Source organism: Schistocerca gregaria, chromosome 5, assembly GCF_023897955.1.
Source record: "Schistocerca gregaria isolate iqSchGreg1 chromosome 5, iqSchGreg1.2, whole genome shotgun sequence".
Classification (NCBI taxonomy): domain Eukaryota; kingdom Metazoa; phylum Arthropoda; class Insecta; order Orthoptera; family Acrididae; genus Schistocerca; species Schistocerca gregaria.
Genome location: NC_064924.1, coordinates 274,759,561 through 274,785,670, shown reverse-complemented (window position 1 = coordinate 274,785,670; position 26,110 = coordinate 274,759,561). Strand labels below are relative to the sequence as shown.

At 41.4% G+C, this 26,110-nt stretch overlaps 1 protein-coding gene across 2 annotated transcripts in view; it reads left to right on the top strand.

The window, feature by feature from the left end:
- LOC126272592 (armadillo repeat-containing protein gudu-like) overlaps window positions 1-26,110 on the top strand; it is a 188,934-nt gene that overhangs the window by 159,110 nt on the left and 3,714 nt on the right. For both annotated transcript variants that reach the window (XM_049975522.1, XM_049975521.1), the window contains one exon: window positions 3,662-3,883. In XM_049975522.1, the coding sequence (XP_049831479.1) occupies window positions 3,662-3,883 (222 nt within the window). The remainder of the gene's footprint in view (window positions 1-3,661; window positions 3,884-26,110) is intronic.

Below are 26,110 nucleotides of genomic sequence, written 5' to 3'. Positions count from 1 at the left end.
CCACTCTTGACACTACACAAATCAAAACTCATGTACCATGCTCAAAAAATTAAAATACTCCAAGATTAAGGCAAAACCCACTTGGAACATTGTTAACCAAGAAACATGCAAAACTAGTAATCCAATTGAAAGTGTGCCCCAGAAAACAGCTGTAGCAGAAATGATGACATTTGAAAATCATTGGCCTCACGGTGGCTGCAAGCACTGCACTCAGTAATAAACAAGCAAATATAGATGTGCTAGATTTATTTGTGCAGACACTGCATACACCACTAATAGACATTAGTTTCAAAAATATATCTCTTAAGGAGATTACAGAACTCATCAGGTAACTAAAAGGTAGTACTTCAGCTGGTGTTCCTAGCAGAATATTAAAATATTGTACTGACTTTGTGGGATTACCTTTAAGCTATTTTGCCAGCCAAGTGACGAATGACTAGGGACATATTTGCTGACAGACTTAAATATGCTGTAGTAATACCCATCTACAAAACTGGAGATAAGCAAATTACCATTAATTACAGGCCTGTATCACTCCTTCCACACTTTCAAAAAGTGTTTGAGAAAGTGGCCTATAGCAGAATACTGACTCATTTAATGAAGCAGAACTTGTTGACCGCCTCTCAGTTTGGCTTTTACAAAGAATTCTCCACATAAAAATGAACACAAGACCTCACAAATGAAGTACTAGCAGAGCTAAACAAGAAAAACTATCCTGTTGTTATATTCTTTCACCTTGCTAATGCCATTGATTGGATCACAAAATTATACTTAGCAAACTAAAGTATTATAGCATTAATGGCAAGGACGGGCTCTTACCTCCATAACAGGAAGCAGAGCGTCTCATTAACAAACTGTACCTGAGGCATGAAAATATTGTTATAATGGGCAGACATAGCTTGTGGAGTGCCACAGGGATCACTGTTGGGTCCATTCTTGTTTGTAACCTACATAAATGATCCACTGACACCTTTAAAGGGCAGTTCAAAAATATGTTATTTTCTGAGGAATGTATTTGTGCCAACCCTTGGGTGATCTCCTCATTCTGGAAGGCATAATGGGTCAATACAAGGACGTGTCTCTCCTTCGGGGCCATGTCCACCCCTACATTCAGTTTCCTCAGCCTGATGGCATCTACCAGCAGGAGAATGCAACATAGCTAGCAGTGTATGTGCATGGTTCGAAGAGCACCAGATGAGTTTTCTGTACTCCGCTGGATACCAAACTTCCCGGATTTAAACACAATCAAGAAACTGTGGGATCACTTGGATCAGGCTGTTCGTGTCATGGATCCATAGCCGAAAAAACTAGTGCAGCTTGCTATGCCATTGAAGCCAGCATGACTCCACATCCCTGTCTGTACCTTCCAGAACCTCATTTTTCCCATTTCGCATTGGTCCACACTGCAAAATGTGTTATTTGTTCACCTCTCTTCCTTCCCCTTCAACCTTTCTGCTAGAAGAAGGAGCCACAGCTGTGCAGCCTTGCAAATCTCAATACCTTTTTATATGTGTGTTCTCCTGGCACCACTGGATGAATAAGTTTTAAAATACGGGTTTGTCAGCCAAGAGGAGAGACTAGCAGAAATGCAGAAAAACTGAAGTGGCACCAGATATCCTGGGATAAGATATTTACAAAATTTCAAGAATTAGTATTAAGCGAGGAAACTAGGCACATACTATTGCCTCTAGAGTATCACTTTCACAGGTGCCATGAAGGCAAGATTAGAGAAATTACTGTGTGTATAGAGATATTTAAGCAGTCATTCTTCCTATGACCCAAACACAAATGGAATGAGATGATATCCTAATGGAACAGTGGGACGTACCTTCTGCCATGCACTTCACAGTGGTTGCATACTATGCATGTACAGGGTGTCCAGAAAAGGGCTCCCTGATTTCAAAATTAAATATCTCGAAAACAAAGATCGATAGAGGAATGCAGTAAACGGTATGTTTATTGTGAAAGCTGTAAGAAGTTTATACAGCAGTTTGAAATAATAGTTACAAAAGCTGCTAACAGATGGCGCTGTACTCTGTACAGCTCATATCAGCATACATAAGTGAAATAATCATATGAAAACAATCTTTGCAATCAATCACATCACAATGTTTTCAAAATGTTCATGATTGGCACTACAGAGGTGTCGCAAACGAAGAATGAAATTCTCCATCACATTTCGTAGTGTCTCAACAGAAATGGATTCACATGCCACAGAGATCGCCGATTCAAGCTCGTCCAGCATGGCGGGATGCTTTGGGTAGACCATGTCTTTTACTGTGCCCCACAAAAAAATGTCACAGGGAGTCAAATCTAGCGAATATGGAGGCCAATCCATGACTGCACCAGTAAATTTCGGATATTCCAAAGCAATGATTCCCGAAGTATTCCTCAAGAAAGCGAAACACTTGTTCGGTCCAATGTGTTCGGGCTCCATCTTGCATAAACCATTCAGTACCTGGTCGATCCTCTAACGCTTGCTGTGTGGCGACAAATTGTTCCAAAATTGCAATGTAACGTGCACCAGTGACCGTTTCTTGAATGAAAAAAGGGCCAATAATGCCTCTGCTGCATACTGCAGCCCACACAGTAACTTTAGGAGAATACAGGGGTTTTGCTTCACACCAATATGGCTTTTCGGAATCCCAAAATCGCCAGCTATGCTTATTCATGTATCCATTCAGGTGGAAGTGTGCTTCATCTGTAAACAAGATGCAGCCAACATCAAATCCTTCACTATAAGTCACTGTGAGCATCTGATTAGCAAAGGCAACCCTTTGTTGCACAGCTCATATGGGTATGGCCTGGTGCATTTGAATTTTGAATGGAAACATGTGTAGGCTCTTTCTCAGTATTTTCTGCGTGCTGGAATGCTTCAAACCAGTCTCAGATGCAATTCTACGGACGGATGACATTGGATTTCGCTGAATAATTCCAGAAACTGTGGCAATATTTTCAGGCGTAACTGCGGTTTGCTTGTGGCCAACATGCCCCACTAGATCATCAGTTACGCTGCCTGTTCGTTGAAATTTTGCGAAGAGTGTACAAATGGTTTTCGCATCGATTCCTTTTGGAACATTAAATCATGCTTGAAAACTTTGCCTTGTTGCCGTAGGACTCTCTTCTAACCTGTGGTACTCTAGCATAAGAAAAACATGTTGTTCAATGGAGTACATGGTTTTAATCTCTTCCTTCAGTACGCTAACCTCCTTTCATGTTTCAATAGTGGAGTTGATCGCTCTGGGCTTCGGATCACTATTTATACTAGGCATTACGTATGGTGATTACAGCACCATCTGTTAGCAGCTTTTGTAACTATTATGTCAAACTGCTGTATAAACTTCTTACAGCTTTCACAATAAACATACCGTTTACTGCATTCCTCTATCGATCTTTGTTTTCAAGATATTTAATTTTGAAATCAGGGAGTCCTTTCCTGGACACCATGTAGATGTAGACTGACTTGAGAATATTTTACTTCATTTTTAATTACTTTCTAATCAGCAGTGAATGTTTTTGATTGGTTTGACAATTTCAAACATGGAGGAAGTTGCTAGGTGAAACCTATTTTTGTAACATGATTTTTATATAGTTAATCATTTTACTACATCAGTTTTATTTGTTCTCTTGCTACTTTACCAGTTTATGTCTCTCATTATAGGAAGAAGACATTTTCCGTGAAAATCTGGCACAAGCAATTGCTAATGTCTCTGCAGTGGATGCTAACAGATATGAAATTGGCCGGCTCGGGTGTATCCCTGTGATTGTCAATTACTTGGTATCAAAGAACCAGGCTGTTTGCCGTGCTGCTGCAAATGCTCTTTTCCAGCTGTCGGCATATCCACTTAATTGTCAAATTATGCAGCAGAGTGGAGTTTTACCAGTAAGTTGTTTCTGTATTATAAACTTAGCCATCTACCTTTTAAAGATAGATGTCTGTCAGGCTAGCCATTGAAATAAAGATGTTGTGAATTGCCTCATACCAATAACTATTATAGGTCATGAAGTTGTACCTGATAGGGTATTTTTATAATGAAATAACATGTATTTCACAATGCCACAATTATACTAATAAAAGAAAAGGACAGAAAGAAAGGTCTATGTTGCAAAAGTACTTGAACTGAATTACAGGTGTAAGATACCCAAACAAGCTTTTGACGATATGTGTACTGAGTACACTTGGAGCTTTGCTTATCAATGGTACTATGTAATGTCCTTGAATCACTCTGTGTTCATAGCTTCTAGCACTAGTACTATGTGTGACTGCTGGACATGCTGGTGCCTGGCTGGCCCACTGATTGCCCTGTTACTTTTCCTTGTCCCACCCTAAGTCTTCTAAGATGTAACAGAATTCTCCATCTGTCACTATTTTTCTACAAGACTTGGCTGTTTTATGTGGATATGACACCTCCACTTCCTGGATAATTGGTAGTCCTCAATTCAGAAACCATTTATTTTTAGACATTTACATATATTTTTGTTACATTTCTTTCCATATGGTTCCATTTGATATAATTACAAATGTTTGAATTGATTGTGGGATTACATCCAGTCATCATAAGCTTCACTCCACCATATTTTTACTGGATGCCTGGCAGTCATCTTCAGGTGAGCCACTGAAGATTTATGAAGATATTCTCCACTCCACGCTATATAGAGTGTTGAGAATATCGCCACGCATTTGTCAGAGTCATGATGACAGATAGACCACACCACCCAGCGGCAGTGCCCTCATTGGTGGAACTGCGACGATCAGCTGCCTTCAGCGTAGCCACTCACTGCAGCCATCGGAGTATTCTGGAATCTTTGTCTGGAGCAAATCTCAAAGATGATGGGATTTCATGCATTATCCAGCTAGTAGCCACTGTCATGGTTCATTAGATTTTCCGTGGTGTGTATTTCAATGTGTTATTTTGTAATGGAGTCCCAAAAAGATGTTGCTGCAGCAAAAATTGATGTTTTGACATATTCCATTGAATGTCCATTGGAGATGCAATGTTTCACTATTGCAGACTTTCTCTGGTTGCAAATTTTATATTCTATGTGGGTTCTTGCATTGTGCTTGTGGTTTGCCCTATGTAGACCATATCACATTGGCACATTGGGAAGGTATTTTGTAAATTCCAGCCCTCTCCAATAACAAATTATCTTTCACGGATCCCAGCAGGTCTGAAATCTTAGATAGTGGGTGGAAAATCACTTTTACCTGAAAATTACTAAGAATTCTTGCAATTTTGAAGGAAATGTTTCCAAGAAAGGGAAGAAAAAGTTAGGGACTTCGTTGGCACATTTTCCTCTTATCCATTTCCCAGTCACTCTTCTGTTGAACCAAAACATCCAATTATGGGAGGCAACTATCCTGTAATTCAATAGTATATCAAATGTTCTCATGAATGGAGTTAATATGATTATGAGGTCTGTTTAAAACATTCTGGAACTTTGCCCACACAATTTTTTTACGCTTGCCATTTACGTATTATGCATGGTCTCCTCTGAAATATTTTCCTCTACAATTGATACACCACTCCCAAAGCCATTTCCACTTCCGGAAGCAGTCTCGGTATGCCTCTTGCTGGATTGCACGAAGTGCTGACTGCGAATTTTCTTTTATCTTGTCTGTCATTGCAAATCTTCATCCTTTCAACGGGGTTTTCAATTTTGGAAATAGAAAAGACAACAGGGGCCCAATCTGGAGAGTACGAAGGATGAGGCAGCACAATGACTTCATTTTTTGTGCTGTAGTCAAACACCAACAGGGATGAAAGTGCAGGCGCATTATCATGATGCAAGAACCATGATTTGTCTTGCCATATTTCAGGCTCTTTCCTTGTAACATTTTTTTGCAGATGTCATAACATGTCCAGATAGTGCCTTTGATTAACAATTTGACCCTGTGGCATGAATTCAAGATGAACTAATCCTTCAAAGTCAAACAAAACTACCAGCATGGGTTTGACATGTCACCTGAGCTGATGAGCTTCTTTTGGTGTTAGAGAACATTTCTGGACCCATTGTGAAGACTGAACCTTGGTCTCAATATCATAACCGTCAACCCATGTCTCATCACCATTTATGATTCTCTTAAGAAACATCTCATCCTCATTTGCATGATCCAAAAGCTCTTCACAGATTGTGAGGTGAAGATCTTTCTGGTTTTGACTCATGAGCCATGGGATGACTTTGATGCAAGACGATTCCAAGATGCTACATGAGGATTTCAACATGATCCAGCTGAAATGTTACATTCTTCTGCAATCTTTTGGACAGTCAGTCTTCAATTGGCATACATAGTTTCATTTACGTCCATGACATGAGTGTCATCGGTAGATGTCAAGTGGCATTCTGAATGAGGATCATTTTTAAACCGTGTGAATCATTTGTAACACTGAGTACACCTTAAGCACTCATCACTGCAGGCTTCCTGCATCATTTGGTTTGTCTCTAGAGAGGTTCTCTTGAGTTTCACACAAAATTCATGCTCTGCTCCTCTAATTCTGCCATCTCAAAATTCGCAAACTGTGCTACACAACATTCTATTCAGTACAGCACTGAGCAATAACTGACAGACACACAACAATGAAACTTTGAGCACATTAAACACAGGTGTGTTCAGGTATGCTAACCACATTTTGCTCCATAACACCACTGATGTAACATTACAAATGTTTCAGAAATTTTTGAACAGACATCATAGAAACTCTATTAACTTATCTTCTTCATGGAGCCACATAATGAAAGTATCATTCACATACCTCCAAAAAACAGTTGGTTTAAGAAACACTGATATAAGTGCCTCACTATAGGCAGTAAAGAAAGACCATCTTTGTGTTGTATGCACTCTTGGCGGTAAACTGCCCTTTGGTCGTTGGAGGTAATGAGGAACAATACAGGAGTGTACACATCTTCCCTTGCATCTTGCTTTAGGGTCTTGATCAGTATTCCTGTATATAGCATCTCAAAGTAGGCTATTGATCTTCTCCAAATACAAACAATGAGGTAACAAACCAGTTGAGTTACCGTCATCAGCCTTCAGCACCACTATGTCCAGATCCTCTTGGAGGTTGCATAGTGCAGCCCTTTCTTCAGAGGTTATATTACTGCATTGAGGAGGAGCTTTCAAAATAGCCCGGCAAGTTCCCCTTCTTATTTGTTTGGCAGCATCCATAGGAAAGTGTCATACAGCTTCTTCAGTGCTCCTCACAAAACTTACCAGAGGTAGTGCATGAGGTGTACGTGAAAAATTGAGTCCTTTACCCAATACAGACAGCATCACATCATCACAGTTCTTCTCTGAGAAGTTGACAGTGGAACATCGTGCAGTTTTTCCCTGTGGTGACAGCTGTTGTGGAACAAATGATAAAATTTTGGCATCTGCCAAGAGCTTGCATACTTCTTTATCCAATCAAACTAGGCTGAAGTCACTCCATCAACCCAATCCTGTGATACAGGAGACAGAAGGGCTGCAACCTTCAGATATACAGGGTGTTACAAAAAGGTATGGCCAAACTTTCAGGAAACATTCCTCACACACAAAGAAAGAAAATATGTTATGTGGACATGTGTCCGGAAATGCTTACTTTCCGTGTTAGAGCTCATTTTATTACTTCTCTTCAAATCACATTAATCATGGAATGGAAACACACAGTACTGAACGTACCAGCGTGACTTCAAACACTTTGTTACAGGAATGTTCAAAATGTCCTCCATTAGTGAGGATACATGCATCCACCCTCCATCGCATGGAATCCATGGTGCGCTGATGCAGCTCTGGAGAATGGCGTATTGTATCACAGCCGTCCACAATACATTTGGTACTGGGGTTGCGTAGACGAGAGCTTTCAAATGCCCCATAAATGAAAGTCAAAAGGGCTGAGGTCAGGAGAGCTTGGAGGCCATGGAATTGGTCTGCCTCTACCAATCCATCGATCACTGAATCTGCTGTTGAGAAGCATATGAACACTTCGACTGAAATGTGCAGGAGCTCCATCGTGCATGAACCACATGTTGTGTTGTACTCGTAAATGTACATGTTCTAGCAGCACAGGTAGAGTACCCAGTATGAAATCATGATAACATGCTCCATTGAGCATAGGTGGAAGAACATGGGGCCCAATCAAGACATCACCAACAATGCCTGGCCAAACGTTCACAGAAAATCTGTGTCGATGACATGATTGCACAATTGTGTGCAGATTCTTGTCAGCCCACACATGTTGATTGTGAAAATTTACAATTTGATCACGTTGGAATGAAGCCTCATCCGTAAAGAGAACATTTGCAATGAAATGAAGATTGACACATTGTTGGATGAACCATTCGCAGAAGTGTACCCGTGGAGGCCAATCAGCTGCTAATAGTGCCTGCACATACTGTACATTTTACGGAAACAACTGGTTCTCCCGTAGCACTCTCCATACAGTGACGTGGTCAACAGTAGCAACTTCTCTGACGCTGACATTAGGGTTATCATTAACTGCACGAAGAATTGCCTCATCTATTGCAGGTGTCCTCATCGTTCTAGGTCTTCCCCAGTCATAGGCTGGAATGTTCCGCGCTCCCTAAGATGCCGATCAATTGCTTCGAACGTCTTCATGTCGGGACACCTTTGTTCTGGAAATCTGTCTCGATACAAATGTACTGCGCAATGGCTATTGCCCCATGCTAATCCATACATCAAATGGGCATCTGCCAACTCCGCATTTGTAAACATTGCACTGTCTGCAAAACCACGTTCGTGATGAACTCTAACCTGTTGATGCTATGTACTGATGTGCTTGATGCAAGTACTGTAGAGCAATGAGTCGCATGTCAACACAAGCACCGAAGTCCACATTACCTTCCTTCAATTGGGCCAACGCGCGGTGAATCGAGGAAGTACAGTACATACTGATGAAACTAAAATGAGCTCTAATATGGAAATTAAGCATTTCCGGACACATGTCCACATAACATCTTTTCCTTATTTGTGTGTGAGGAATGTTTCCTGAAAGTTTGGCCCTACTTTTTTGTAACACCCTGTAGGTGGAACAGTTCTTCTGAAATGGTATCCAACCTTTGTCTCATATAGCAAATTCTCTTCTCAACAATAGCATGACAGGCCTTCTTCAGTATCTTCCTTGCAGTGACAGTCTTAATAAAATGTGTCACTTTGGCAAATTTTGGTATTATGCTATGGTCCTGACATCTCATTGAAAAAACTTAAAGAACTTGAAAGTTCTGCTTTCTTACCACACAACTTGTCAAAATTTCTTTCATGTGAGCCCAGCTTCTCCCTGTAAAGGCATCTGATGTGAAACTAAAAATTTTCCTGGTGAATTAAATGTTCTAAGAGCTGATCATCTCATCTTCAGGTGAGCCATCGAAGACTGACAGATGTTCTCCACTCTGCACTTTATATCGTTCTGAGAGTACTGCTTCAAATGTGTCAGTGTCATGGTGACAGATGGACCACACCAACCAGCAGTAGCACTCTCACTGGCGGATCTGCGAAGATCAGTTGTCGTCAGCATTGCCGCACATCGCAGCCATCAGTGCATTCTGGTGTCTTCGTCTGGAGCAAATCTCAGAGATGATGTGATTCCACACATTATTCAGATGGTAGTTAGTGTCAGGGATCATTAGATTTTCCATGGTGCGCATTTCAATGGATTCTTTTACAATGGAGTCTCAAAAAAATGTTGCTGTGGCCAAAATTAATATTTTGTCATCCTCCATTGAATGTCCATTGAAGATACAATGTTCTGCAGTTGCAGACTTGTTGAGTTGCAAAGGGTGAGTGCAGCGTTTATGTTTTCTGCAGCATTCTTCTACTGTGTGTGTTGTTTGTCCTATATAGGCTGTACCACATGGGCAAGATATTTTGTAATTTCCGCCTTCCCCAATAACATATTATCTTTCACTGATCCCAGCAAGTCCGGAATCTTAGTGGTGGGTGGAAAATCACTTTCACCTGAAAATTACGAAGGATTCTTGCAATTTTGAAGAAAATATTTACAACAAAGGGAAGAAAAGCTAGAGACTTTGCTGGCACATTCTCCTCTTTACCCATTTTCCAGTTCTTGGTTTTAGCTGATAATGCGGGGTGGAGTATCCATTGTCTCTAAACATTGTCTTTAAATGTGCAAACTCTTTAGGTGACTAACTGACTCTTTAGGCGACTAACTGCATCTGACACAGTGTGCACTCTGTGTACAAAGGTGTTCAGCACACTCAAGGTAGTGGTGGGTGATGGCAACTCGAAGATTAAATACAAATCAGTGTGAGTGGGCTTATGATAAACAGAATGTCTCAGAGAGACGTCACTCTTCTGTCAAACCAAAACATGTAAAATTGGGAGACAGCTATCTTTCTCTAAGTCCATAGTAAATTGAATGAAGATGATGTAAAACCTCCATTAACTTATTTTCTCCTTGGGGCCACACTATGAAAGTATCATCCACATCTCCAAAAGACAGTTGTTTCAGAACCACTGATCAAATGCTCTTTCCTCAACATGCTTGATAAAAAGTTAGGCATCAGGGGAGACAAGGGGGCTGCCAGTGGTGATGCCATCAGTTTATTCAAAATATTCCTGGTTGAACATAAAATAGATTGAGGAAAGGATTTGCCAAAACAAAGCAGTGATGTCCACCTGAAACTGTTTACCAATTAGTACCAAAGAATCAGCAAGAGGCAACTTTGTAAAAACAATTACTACATCAAAACTCACTAAATGAGATGTTGGGACTGTGGCATAATAGCAAAATTTGCAGAATGACACATGTTGTTAAGACTGCCACTGCACAAAAGATAACGGAGAAGGCGAGTCATGCTGTTGGTATTCTCCTTATTTACTACACAGTCAGTTCCTACTCTATTTGTGATATTACATCCTTAGTTGTATTTGTGCATATTATTCAGTCTCTCTGTATGAATGCTCTTGCTCCATATCCTTAACATTTTTTGTAGAAGCTGACTTTTCCAACTTGTTCTAGTAATACATCCTTTGGAACTTGTTTCCCACATAGTACTGTCAAACTTTTCTCTTTAGAAACCATAAATGACTACCCATTACTATTTAATTGCGTCCAGTTCTTTGATTTAAAGATGTAATTCTCTTTATACAGAGACTTATAGCATAAAGCAACTTGACTCAGACTCTTCCTGATCAGATGTTGACAATAGAGTAAATGTTTGTCTGCAAAGCCTTTTGTTCTTACTTAGTTCTTAACAATCTAGTTGTTTTGTTGACCATTTTCCATACTGGCTCTTTGCATCATCAATAAGTAAAAACTCTTTTTCTGTGTAGATGAAAATATACTTCACTTTCACCTGAGGGATTTCTTTTGGTAAAGGAAATGTGCTATATAAGGGAAACATGTTATTATCTACTAAGGGAACATTCAGTATGTATCCTAATATCCTTTCTCCTATAAATACATCTATATTGATTAACATTAACATGAGATATCCTGACAATTTAACTACAGGAACAGGGGACTTCATGTCTTTAAGTTCATCTCTTATTAAACTGAGGAACTTCACATTTTGTACAGGGTTTTTTATGTGAGGTTGCAATATGCCCTTCTGTTCATTAGCTAGGGCATTTTTCATTTGTTCATATTTTTTCCATTCCAAATTTTAACATGTTTTCATTTTTCTTTATCATACTTACTGTTCTATTTACCAACTTTTTTGTGTTCTTTATAATATGTAGCATCAGCTATGTCTAGGGTGCCAAATAGTATCTTATCTGGCTAGCAAAATTTAAACAGGCTCCTCTTCTTTCTTCTCTTGTGCCTTGGCAATTGATATACCAACTTCTGTAATTCTGTTGTTCTTTCTGTATGGAATGTCACTTGGTGCCAAGTAAGCAACTATCTATTAAGTCTAAATTAAGTTCTCTCAGAGTGTCCATACCTCTCTGCACTTCTAATTTGCCATGCTTTTCAGCCTTCTGGAAGTCTCAGTCATAGCACTTAAATTTATGTGTGTTTCAATTCTTCACGTGATACTGTATGTTTCCACTTCCATCATAGTATAATCCTAAAGACTTTTCTATTTCTGGAACTTAGAATCCATTGTCAATTTTTCTGTGTTGGCACTTGCTGTGATCACTAGTAGTACTAGTGTCCCTCCTACTTGTGCCATACCTAAAACTAAAAGTGCTATTTTAATCTGTTTGCATGTCCCTCCATTTCTTTGTTTCCTTTCATTTTTATAATTACATTCTGTGTGTTTACCCTTACTACTCCATATGGCCCTCACCACTGTGAGGCTTCCTATGTCTGCCATGTCTTACTGTCTCATCATACAGCATCACTTTATCATACACTTTGAATTCTTTTGCATTTTGTCATTTATCATGCTGTTCTTTGTTAGTCCTTTTCTGTTGTATTATCAATGTTCTTGCTATATCATGTGCTCCTTGCATCGTAGCTCTCAATCTGTTCACATATGACTTGCAGTCATAACTTACCAAAGCTGATTCTCATTGCAATATTGTGCTATGTTAACCGATCTTTCATACATGAATTCAAAAGGTGTATAAACTGTACCACTGTGTGGTGTTGTGTTGAATACAAAAATTGCATATGGTACCCAATTGTCCCATGCACTTTGATCCCCAGTCACAAAGTGTATCAAGTCCTCTATCAGTGTACAGTGACTTCTTTCTAGTGCACCATTTGACTGTGGATAGTGTGCTTTTGTACATATTCTGATAATCCACAAAAATTTACAAACCCTATTAAAAAGATCACTAACAAATTTGACCCTTGGTCAGTTAAAAGCACTCAAAAAACTACATATCTTAAATCCATGCGTTCCACAAATACTTCTGCTACTGTTTCAGCATCTTGCCTTTCTATTAGCACAGCTAAGGTAAACTTACATAAATCATCTTGGAATGCCAGCATGTATCTCTTTCCTGTGCTTGATACCTCTGAAGGGTCCACTATATCCATTGAACACGTCTCAAATACACTTTTTTCAGTGTCTGTTCTTTCCAGTGCCATTTTTGTCTATGACCACATAAACTTATTCTTTTGGTGTGGTGGACATTTCCATACATATTCTTGTACATCACATTTCATTTCATTCTATTGCTCATACTGTTTTAACCTCTTAAGCATTCTATACTTTCTATTTGTCCCAATGGATTATGATGCATTTCCTTTCCTTCTGACTAATTTCGTTTTTGATTACATCTGTATTTGCATTTACTGCCACCTTGTTGTCACACTCAGCTTCAGTGCTCATCTGTGCCTGTTGCACACTCATTTGATTATGCCTTTCTTTTCCATCCATCTGATCCTATCAGTATGACTACATTCCCTGAGTTGTACTGTACTAAAAGAATTTGCATTCCTATTCAGCCTAATTTGCTAGTAGATTATTTTGTAATAGTAATCTTCAAGTCTAAGTCTCCACTTCAGAAGCTTTGAACTAGGATCCTGTAAACTGACTATCCATGTTAATTAATGACTTATGGTATATTACCACCACAAACTGTCATCCATGGCCAGAACTGTTTCACTGTGTATACAGTAGCCAACAGTTGTTTCTTTGTGGTACTATAGTTTGATTGTGCCTTATTTAATGACCTGGATGCCTATGCAATGAGCGAGTCTTTGTCATCCTCATTGCCTTGGGATAGAGCTACTCCCAGAGATGGGCCGCTCATGTCTGTCATCACTATGAATGGCTTTGTAAAATCTGGGTACTGAAGTAGTGGTGGATTAAACAATTTCTCCATTAGTTCCTTGAAAGCATTGTTTTTTTTTTTTTTTTTTTCATTTGCCTAATTCATATTCTTCTCCTTTCTCTAGCAGCTCATGAAGCTGCTTTATGATTTTGTTAAACTTTGCAATAAATCATCAGTAGTATCCAATTAATCCTAAAAACCTTTTCAATTCCTTCATTGTTATTAGCTGCTGAAAGAACTCACCTTTTCCACCTCTGTCACGTCCAGTGAGATTCCCTGGTTCATAATATAATCACTCAAAAAAAAGTCTTCTTTTCTTAAGAAATTACACTTATCCAGTTGCAGCTGTAATTTGTGCTCTCACAACCTATCAAGAATTAAGCTGAGTGTCTCATTATGCTCTTGCAGGTTTCTTCTGCAACACATTATATCATCTAGGCACAGAAAACATTTTATCACTTGCAGACCTGCCAAAACTGTGTTCATCAGTCACTGAAAACAACCTGGTGCTCCTTTTACTCCCACTGGCATTCATTTATACTCATAATGTTAATAGTTTGAGCTGGACGCTCTCTTATCTCTGTCCTGCTCATACGTCAGTATATGATGGTCCACTTGCAAGTTAAGTGCCTAGATGTACTTTGCTTGTCCTAGTTGGTGCAAGATACTGGAGATACTTGGTAACAGAATGCATCACTTACTGTGAAGTCATTTAACAGTCTGTAATCCACTACAATTATCCACTTCTGTTTACCACTGGCATCTCTTTCTTGGAACTAACAAATATGTATTCCATGGGCTATAGCTTCCAGTAATTATGGTATGCTGTATGGTCTAGCATTCACTACCTTCCCCACATGTTCCAGTGCTGTTGGATTCTGTGTGCCTTTGTGGATGTATGTGACAGTTTGTCACCTGGTAGATGGAATACATCTCCATACACTGTGAAAACTTTTACTAATGCATTCTTTTCTTCCACATTGAAGCTATCCACACTCATTTGTTTTTTTGCAAAGAGCTACCACGTCTTCCTATCTTTTCCAGTGACTTCCTTACTGCCTCCAATTTCATGCCAATTCTTCTGTCACTAACCTGACATTTTTAATTGCACTTTTTCCTCTGACAAATTCATTGCACTTACAACTCTGGTATGTACACCCCATGTACAATTTTCTGTTTTGGGATAACCATTTCCCTTTCACCAACTCATAGTACTTCACTGTACATGTTCAATTGCATTATCTTTTCCTCATGTCGTTCGATTTCCCTAGTGGGCTCCTCTAATTGGCCTTGAACTTATATCCTTTTGGTTCCTCCTCCACTGTTAAGGTTGTGTCTTTCCCTTGGAATCTTAACACCTTTCCCACTTAGTCTAATTTAGCTTAATGCTGTGTTAGGAAATATCTACCAATAAACCTGTCACATGGGATGTCTAGTCCTGACACATACATGAAACTTGTGTTCTTCTTCTCTGGCACCTTCCAGACTTAGATGTATTTCCACTGCACCTAATGTATGTACAGATTCACTGGTGATGCCCTTTGGTTAAAGCTTTGATGCTTCATGTGTTCTAATTGTACAGTTTACAAGAATACTTTTTCTCTTAAGAAGCAAAAATGTGGCCCCATATCTATTTACAGCTTAATTTCTTCTTCAACTCTACACAAGAGCCAAAGAAACTCGTGCACCTGCCTAATATTGTGTAGGGCCCCCGTGAGCACGCAAAAGTGCCGCAACATGACATGGCATGGACTCAACTAATGTCTGAAGTAGTGCTGGAGGAAACTGACATCTTGAACCCTGCAGGGCTGTCCACAAACCTGTAAGAGTATGAGTGGTGCAGATCTCTTCTGAACCACACGTTGCAAGCCACCACAGATATGCTCAATAATGTTCTTGTCTAGGGAGTTTGGTGGCCAGCAAAAGTGTTTAAAGTGAGAAGAGTGTTCCTAGAGCCATTCTGTAGCAATTCTGGATATGTGGGGTGCCGCATTGTCCTACTGGAATTTCCCAAGACCATCAGAATGCACAGTAGACATGAAAGGATGCAGGTGATCAGACAGGATGCTTTTGTAAGTGTAATCTGTCAGAGTCATATCAAGGCTATCAGTAGTCCCATATCACTCCAACTGCACACGCCCAACACCATTCCAGAGCCTCCACTTGCTTGAACAGTCCATGGATTCATGAGGTTGTCTCCTTGCCCATACATGTCCATGCGCTTGATACAGTTTGAAATGAGACTTGTCCAACCAGGAAACATGTTTCCAGTCATCAACAGTCCAATGTCAGTGTTGATGGGCCCAGGTGAGGTGTAAAGCTTCACATCGTGCAGTTGTCAGCCTTCAGCTCTGAAAGCCCATATCAATGATGTTTCATTGACTGGTTCTCATGCTGACACAGCAATAAGTGGACGGGTTGCACTTCTGTCATGTTGAATGATGCTCTTCAATTGTCTTTGGTCCCATTCTTCCAGGATCTTTTTCTGGCCACAGCAATGTCATAGATTTGATGTTTTACCAGATTTCTGATATTCATGGTACACTAGTGAAATGATTAAATGGGAAAATCACCACTTCATCACTACCTCGGAGATGCGTCTTATCGCTCATGCACTGACTGTAACACCATGTTCTAACTCACTCAAATCTTGATAACCTGCCATTATTTATTATTTATTCATGTCAGAAGCATTTACAATATATAAACTAATGTACGATATTTACATGTTTTTGTAGATACATTTACAAGATAATTATTTACACTTTTGCCGCCCAGAAGTTAGCGACCTCTATTGCATTTGGCGTTGCATGTAGCAGATCTTCTGTTGTGCATGTTGCTGGACATTGGGTACACTGGAGCAGGTGGAAGGTCGTCTGTCTTGCTCCACACTCGCAGAGTGGCGGCTCCTCTAGGAAACCCCATTTGGTCAGATTGCTCTTACATTTTGTGACACCCGAGCGTAGTCTGTTGAGGGATCTCCATGTACTCCAACTCTCTGTGTAGCCGGGTGGTAGTCTTTCGCTTGGTATAATCCGTCCCACAGTACTGGTAAGCCTTGCATGCCATAGTTCGATTTGGCATTGCTGTGGTGCCCCAACTAGAGCCTCAGTAGATCTGAGGAAGCTCTTTCTGGATTTTAGTCGTGGGTTTGCTGGCTGATAGCCATATAGGGGGTGAGCTGCAGAAGTTTCTGATTTTTTCTTCTTGCTTTTTGCTGCTACCTCCCGGCGGATGTCGGGGGGTGCAATTCCCGCGAGGCTGTACAGTTTATCCAGAGGAGTAGGCTTCAGGCACCCAGTGATGATACGACAAGTATCATAAAGAGCAACATCTACTGTTTTGGCATGGCAACAGTTGAACCACACTGGGCTTGCTTATTCTCCAGCAGAGTAACACAATGCAAGGGAAGAGGTTCTCACAGTGTTGGCATGTGCTCCCCATATTGTGCCTGTTAGCTTTCTGATGATATTGTTCCTGTCTGCCACTTTTTGCTTGGTATTTAGGCAGTGCCTCTTGTATGTTAATGCATGGTCAAGGGTGACCCCTAGGTATTTGGGATACGTACAGTGTTCTAGTGATGTTTCTTCCCAGGTGATTTTGAGGGCTCTAGCTGCCTGTCGGTTTTTAAGATGGAAAGCGCAAGTCTGTGTTTTTCCAGGATTTGGTCTCAACTGGTTTTCCCTGTAGTAAGCTGACAGTTCTCTCAATGCTTTGGACAGATTCTCTTCAACAGTTTCAAAGCAGCGGGCTTTGGCAGTGATAGCACAATCATCTGCATAGATGAAGCTCTGTGTTCCTTCAGGTAGTGGTTGATCATTTGTGTAGATGTTAAACAAAGCTGGAGCAAGCACACTTCCCTGGGTAATCCGGTTTTCTGTGATCTCCATCTGCTTCTCTTGCCTTGGAATTCAGCAAAAAATCTTCTATTTTCAAGGAGATTCCTTATGAAACAGTTTAGCTGGTAGTCTCTAGTGGCTTTGTACAGCTTCATTAGAAGTCTTCTATGATTAACTGTGTCATAAGCTGCTGTTAGATCTATAAATACAGCTCCTGTGATCTCTTCCCTTTCAAAACCATCTTCGATGTGCTGTGTTAGTTTCAACACTTGAGATGTGCAGCTCTTTCCCTGTCTAAATCCAGCCTGCTGTGGGATGTATATTGTCTCTATCTTCTCCGTTAGTTGGTGTAGTATGAGTCTTTCAAGGAGTTATACAGATGACATAGGAGAGATATAGGGCGGTAGATTTTAGGATCATTTTGGTCCTTGTCTGGCTTGCGGATAGCTACAACTTTGGCTTTCCTCCAGATTCTTAGGAATCTTGCAGGATTGGACACAGTTGTTCATTAGGTCTCTCAGCCATGCTTTTGTTATCGGCCCAAAGTTCTTTATCTGCTCAACTCTTATATCATCGAGGCCCGCCGCTTTCCCATTTTTGCACTTACTCAGAGTGAGATCCACCTCAGTCTGGGTAAATGGTTGAAGCAGAGTATTGGTTTCTTGGTCACGTCGTCTCTCACATGTCTTCTTACCAGGCCTGGCTGAGTAAGATGGTTTCCCATTTTGTACGAGTTGGTGTGCAATGTGATCAGCTCAGACATTCGCATGCATATTCGCCTGTGAAGGGTCATTATTCAAGCATTTTAGAAGCCTCCAGGCCTCTTGACTATTTCTACTCATACCACAGTCTTCCATCAGTTTCTCCCACTGTCTTCTCTTTGCCTCGGAGATTGAGGAGAGAACAGATCTAGCTATTTGGGAGGTTTCCTCACTGAATGTGTTTTCAGAGTATTGGGTATAATACTCCTTAAGCAGTGTAGCTGTTTCTGAAGTTACGCCCTGCAGGTAGTTTGTCTCGCAGCCTCTTGCCTCGCAGCTCAACAAAGTGTTCATACTCTTCAGGCACAGGCTTAGTTGTTTGAACTTTATCGTCCAGCATTTTAGAAAGTTTTGGCCAATCTGCCTTCTTAAAATTATACCTTCGTCTAAAACCAATTTCTCGGGGTCTTACGATGGGAAGAAATCGGCACATTATTGGTCTATGTTGTGTGTTAGGTATGGGATGACACACTGATTTGCGGCACTGTTGCACTGCATTTTCATTCACAAATAAGAGGTCACGGTTGTGCCCTCGTTGCCACCTTCCACTGTCAAAGGATGGAGGAAGTTTACTATCATGAATGAGGGAGAGGGAGTTAGTTTCCGCCCAAGATATAACGGCTTCTCCATTTTCATCTTCTTGGGTGTATCCCCAGGTATGGCTGTGGCTATAAAAATCCCCTATTACCACAGATATTTTCCGTGAGTCAAAGTTTTTAGGAGGAACAAAGGAGAATTTTTTGGAAGGAGGCTTGTACACTGAAGTTATCACACAGTTGCTGAGTTCCAAGGTGATGATCTCAATGTTATTGTCATGTGTGCAATAGGCACTCAAGACTTGGATTTCAGGCTTGACGAAAGTAGCACTTCCATATTTAGCATGAGGCATTTCTGCAGCTAGCTGCAAACCAGGTATTTTCGGTCGTCTTTGCTTGGTATCTCTGCGAGTTTCTTGTTTGCACAGTACATCACACTTCTGTTCACGGCACAGTTCTTGAAGCATCTGTTGCTTATGTCATGACATGCCTTCAATATTTACTGAAATAACTGTCAGAACAGGTTCTAAAAAGAACCGTTTGTTTAAACATATCTTGTTTGGACTCATAAGTGCTTCTGGAATGCTGATGTTCAGTTCAGTACCTATTTCAGATACCTATGCAGGGGCACCACATGCAGGAATCAGCTTCACTCCCAACCGTGCCAGACGCTTGTTATCTTATATAATCACTGCCGACCGCAGTGCCATATTCTGCCTGTTTACATATCTCTGTATTTGCTTATGTGTGCCTATACCAGTTTCTTTGCTGCTTCAGTGTAATACTAGCACACTATTTTCTGTGGTGCAGTCTATTACCCAGACTACAGGAATTTTTAAACCTAAAATGCCCAACTGTGGGGCTTTGTCACATTTTAGTTTCCCTGAACTACTTTCCTTGACCTATTTGACACTAGCTCACTACGCTTCCTTCATACATGCCAAGGGCCTTCATGCCAATCCTTAGCATAGTGTGTGGTTTATTTACAGTACCCCAAAGTTACCAGGCAGATTACATTGCAGGCATCTCCATTCACAAAGTGAATGCAATCCATTGATCTCTGTGCAATTCCTTTTTAACTTGCTGTGAGCTGTTTCTGTCACTTCCCCATGTCATGCATTCCATATCTGTGTGACCTGGTTTGTCATAACAATAGCAAAAATTTGTAATCTGTTTTGCCGTCCTTTCTCCCGCCCTGCTCCTACTGCATTTCCTTGCTGTATTCCCATGCAAGCCACATGTAAAACACTTCAGTTCTTTACTTTCGTTATGCAGTCTTATCAGTTTATTCATATCCTCTTTCTGTGTGCATGGGACTATTCTTCTTCCTCTCATTGACAATAGTGCACTTTCTTCCTGTAGTGCTAACTCCACAGATGCAGTTGACCCAGTTTCATCACCACGACTTCTAACTATTGTTTGAATTCTATTGTTATTCAACCTTTGTATGAAACATACTTTTCCTAAGGACTCTACCACCTCTATGACACTTTTCTGGTTCTCTTTACTTGTAACCCTGTTATTTGCCCACATCGAAGTTTGTTTCCCATGGCCTTGTCCCACCTGAAATATTTTGAAAGTGTAATACTCTGTTGTCCTCTTACTTGTGTAGTTGTCTTCCAAAACACACTTTACTTCTTCCCATATGCTCGTTTTCTCACATACTTGCAGTCTCAATCTGGATCCACCCAGAACCCAGAATTTTTTGCTTTAATGAATTTTAACAAAATCCTACATTTTTCTGATTTAATTAATTCCGACACAGAATCTACATATGCAATAAATTTCCTTAGGTCTCTCTTGTTGCTGTTGAAAGATTTGCCCATAATACACAATGTTTCTTTAGAACTTATGTTACCACTTCCTGACATTTTAAACACCTTATAGCTAACAACGTAGAGTTACAGCTACAACTGCTGCAAGTAACTTTGCATATGTGGTGCCTTACGAGGTTCCCTGTGCCTGGGGATAAGGGAGATCCACGCAAACCCCCCACCCCCCTGCTGTTAAGGCAAGGAAAAATACAGTGTATTCAGATGCTTTCTTTCAAGAAAATAGCTTAAAGATCAGTATTATGTAGATTTTCAACAGGGTCACAACTGGAACTTTTTTTTATGGCTATTTAAAAGTTCCCATTTGGCTTCCAAAATATTAAAAATACACCAGATTCCCAAGTATTGCCGCCCTATAAATATCCAATAAGCACTCTTGCCACCTTATTGTGGTGCTTCAAGGTGAGTCAGTCACCTGCATTGTGTTGATTCCAAGATCAGAGCCCTGGCCTCAATCTACTGGACCTATGTCTACTCAGGCCTTGCAATCTGTGACACATCAGCTGTTGCCCTGCTCAGCTGTGCTGACCCTAACACCACCCTTGATGCAGTCTCCACTACTGTTGCCCACTGTCCATTGGGACTCCATTTTGAATGAAACTTCCTGGCAGATTAAAACTGTGTGCCGGGCCGAGACTCGAACTAGGGACCTTTGCCTTTCGCGGGTAAGTGCTCTACCAACTGAGCTACCCAAGCATGACTCACACCCCATCCTCACAGCTTTACTTCTGCCAGTACCTTGCCTCCTACCTTTCAAACTTTACATTTTGAATGTTGCTGTCGTGGGGTAGAATTTCTAGTAGGCTGAAAGTTGTGAGTCACCACAACTTCCTGCAGTTTTCCACAGTTGCTATAGTGTACTGAGTCAATAGGTTACCAGCCAAATGCCTTTGTGAAAACCTTTTCCACACCTGGCACCAGAAATTAATTCATTCTCTCATGTCCCAAGTGTGAGTATTGCCCAAGATTGGGCAACAAGGTTCATGAGAAGGTAATTAGCCAGCTGGCCTACATCAGGAGAGTCTTAACCTGGCTACAATTTTAAATCCCTCATTACAAAAGGTAAGGATTGGTAAGTGACTAAAAATTACCTCTACTTGAAGTGCTTTCCAACTTCTAAATTCATTCAGGAAACAATTTCATTTCTTGCTCTACCTGGCTTGAAGCAGTTGTACATTTGAATACACTGAATCTTAGTATAGAAACGGTGACTGGCTAGCACTGTTCTGTCTGCTTTGAAATGAGAAGGTCAGTATGAAGTAAACCTTCACCCACTATACAACACACAGAGATCCCCAGCTATTCACCTTCAATTTCATTAACTGCACAGATGTTATTGCAGCTACTCCTGCCTAGCCTTGCCTGGCTGCTTCCCTGCTCCATTCCAACTCTCCTGACTTCACTGACCTCCCTTCTTTACTCCTCAGAGTGTACTGCCTCTGAGTTTTGTTCAGCTTTCCCTTCATCCCCACCTGTCTTTGATATGATGTGATGCCAAAGGACTCTCACCACCTTGTTGGCTGTAACTGTGCACTGTTCTTCAGATATTTTCCAAAGGCTAGGTGGAGGGAGAGAATTGTCTCCCTATAAGGTCACACACTGTGTCCTAAGCTTGCCATTGGCTTTACATAATGTATATTTCCTTATATCCCTCAGCCCACACTGTGTAGCCAGGAAATCCTGATCTCATTTTTATTGTTGATATGTATACCGAGTGCACTTGGATTTATGCCTGTCAGTGGTGTTCTGTAATGTCCTTGCATCACTTTGTGGTCCTAGCCTATAGCATTACCTCTATATGTGGCTCCCTGACATGCTGCCACATGCGTAGTCCACTGGCTGCATTATGGATATTTCTTGCGGCGCCATAAGACATCTATGAGTTAACATTATTCTCCATTTGTTAGTATTTTTCTACAAGACTTGGCTGCTTTCTGTGTGTGTGTGTGTGGGGGGGGGGGGGGGGGGAGAGATTGTTTTATAATGTTGCTCTTCTAAACAAGTATGTATAAAATGTTTACTTTCAATGACATTTTATTACTCATTTTAAGAACAACATCCTCACATTTTATAAAATATAGTTTACTTAACCTATATATGGCGTCAGTTCATCTACCAGTCATATTAGTTCCAACGATCAGGTCCTGGGTTGTTTTTACAAGAAGTTTGAAGCAATAATTCTTGTTTTGAAAATATGTGGGTTTATTTTCATTACACTTAAACCAATCCACAATCACGATTGCAGTTCCATAGCAAAAGAAAACACAGATTCAGATCAAACAAAGGCTTGAGAACAGTTTCATTGTCTTGCCCAAAACACCAACTACAAAAGAGCTTTACATGATCTTAACCCTTTCAACAACAAAATTAGTCTGACACCAAAAGCTCCAAGCAGTGACAATATAAACTTCGCTAATTATTTTTGAAGCTTCCAGAATGTTGTGTGAGTCAAAATGTTGTTTATTGCATTTTAAGATTATAATTGCAGTCAGTAGGAAAGAACTAACAGTCAAGTTTGAACACACTTTATTATAACTAAAGAAAAGTACCTCTTGGCATATACTCATTGTCAAACGCAAGAACAAAAAGAAAACCCCACAATTCTTGTGGTGGCAAAACCAGGTAAGAAAACAAGACAATGAAAGAAAATAATGATGAAAATCTACTCTACAAATTACAAGATACAACATGCTAATGAATGCTACGGTGAGTGTACACTATGCTAGAGCTGGCGTAAGTACTGGCCGGAGTTGCCCCTAGCGGTAGATAAACAGTCAGTCTGACTATCCAGACCCTCTTATAAGGCCGAGTAGGCTTAGTGCTACATGAGTCACTGAGTTGCGATTGGTGGAACACTGTCACATGTTGTCTGGCAAAGTAGTTCCATGTGTATTGAGAAAGCCTGTTATTGTTTATATCCACTGGTGATGTTTTACTCTGCGCTCTTGAAGGGAGGTCGACAGCCTATCTTGCTTGTCGGCTGTGCAGTTCCTCTTAACTGATAAGGGGCAGCTACAACATTTCTCCTCCTGGAAGAAAGAATGCACAGCACCACACACATCCATAGGAGTAGGAGCATCATGGTCGACATCCATGGGTTCGTGATCAGAAGGGGTGGGAGGCGGCAACGCAGCAGGGGCAGCTGGCTGCAGGGACAGTGGCTGAGGCAGAGGCGGAAGTGGAGATTCTGCCACAGGGTGGCCGGTGATAGGCACTGGCAGCTCCCTCAGGGTGTCTTGGTCCACCAGACGGGGGCGGAGCTGGTTGAGGTGCCAATGGGTGGCGGAACCATCGTCCCACCAGAGAGACACCATTGCCGGGCGCAGAGCTTGGTGATGACTGCAGGCAGCCTACGTGACCAGACCTCCTGCCTGACGTGGAAGGAGTTCACCTGAGCGTGGGCAGGAAGGTGAGACACCTCGGGAGCAAGGACAAATAAGGGAGAGCGGAATGGTCGACCGTGAAGTATCTCCACTGGACTTTGACCAACGTGGCGGGCAGTGCAGTATGTAGTGAAAAAAAAGAGGCACGGCCTCCTCGAGTGGGTGATGGCTCAGCAGCTTATCGAGCTGGGTCTTGAACGTCCACACAAAATGTTCTGCCCGGCCGTATGATGCAGGGTTAAATGGGGCAGTATGGATGAGGGAAATTCTATTGGCAGTACAGAATTACTTAAACTCAGTCTAAGTAAACTGTGAAACGTTATCTGTAACAATTATTTTGGGGAGCCCCTCAATAGCAAAGAGGCGCCTGAGTCTCAGCAGAAGTGGTGATCTTCATGCGGGAGACATAAGGGTATCCCGACCCAGAGTTGATCAAAATGAACCACTGGGAACCATGAAATGGCCCTGTGAAATCCAAATGGAGACGTTCCCACAGAGCACCTGCATCCGCCCACAAAAAATACTGGTGCATGGGTGCTGCCTGACGTGTTTGGCATGTGGTGTAGACTGACACAAGGGAGGCAATGTCTTTATTCAAACCATGCCAATAAAGGTGTTGGTGGGTCAGCTGTTTCTTGAGGATGATGCTCCAATGGCCAGTGTGGAGGAGGTCAAGGACACAGCAGTGCAATGCATGTGGTATGACCACCCGAGGAACGTCTGAATCACTATGCAAAAGATGATGCCACTGCGGAAAAAGAGACTGTGCTGAATATTCTGAAAATGCTGGACTTCTGCATCACATATGCTATGATGGCTGTTCGGCCAACCTGCAGCTATTTGATGGCGGAGAGCTTGCAGTGTCTGATCTTGAGTGGTGGCCCACCAGACCACATCGTCATCCAACAGAAGTGTGCCCAGAGCTGCGTCCACGACCATTTCTACATGGAAACAAACCAAGGGAGAGACATCAAACTCATGGTCCACCCCGGCAGGCATCCAGGACAGAAAATCGGTGTTTGTGTGCCATTCAGAGGTGCAATAGACAACATCAAAATTGAACATTACCAAGAAAAGTACCCAATGCTGGAGGCAGCCCAACGTCTTGGTGGACACTGCGGCACCTGGATGAAACAAAGAAACCAAAGGTTTGTGGTCAGTCTGCAGAGTGAAATGATGACCATACACAAAATCATAGAATTCTGTTAGGGCGAAAACCAGTGCCAAAGCTTCCTTTTCAATTTGACTATATTTGGTTTGTGCGTAGGTCAATTTTTTTGTATGTGAAAGCCACCGGCCTCTCAATGTCATTGGCCACTTGCGAGAGGACCGTACCCAGGCGATAGTGCGAGGCATCAGCGATGTTGAGGGGAAGGGGAAGATCGTAAGCAATCTGACAAGGAGGGCGGGAGAGAGCTGACTTGAGATGTGTGAAAGCCTGCTTGCACACCGTGTTCCAAATCCAACGCACAACCTTGTGTAATAACCCAGTCAGCGGTGCCGAAATCTCGGCAGCATGGGGTATAAAACACCAATAATAGTTGATTTGACTGCTGACAGATTTCAGTTGCTTGACGTTGGTGGGAGGAGGCAGGTTTTGAATTACCTCAACATAATCCTTAGAGGCATGTAGGCTGCGGGCATCAATCGAAACTTAAGATAACTGACATCTTGTGCAAGAAAGTCACACTTTTCTTTCTGACAACGCAGGTTGGCCCTTGAAAATACCTGAAACAGCCGATCTAGCTTGTCCACGAGGTCCACCGCAGACGAGCCATCGAAGATGACATCGTGCTGATAGTTGGCCACACCAGGCACGTGGCTTGTGAGGTGCTCCAAATAATGTTGCAAAATGGCGGGGGCGGCTGCAGTGCCAAACAGGAGGTGGTTGTACAGGAAAAGGCCACATGGGGTATTGATGACTAGGATCTGCTGCGATTCCTTGTCCAACGGCGGCAGCAAACAAGCATAATGCAAATAAATTTTAGCAAAACCGGTTGAGCCCGCAAGATGTGTGAGTATGTCATGAGAAAGGATGTGCACTAGTGATGGACTGAGAATTGATCGTGACCTTC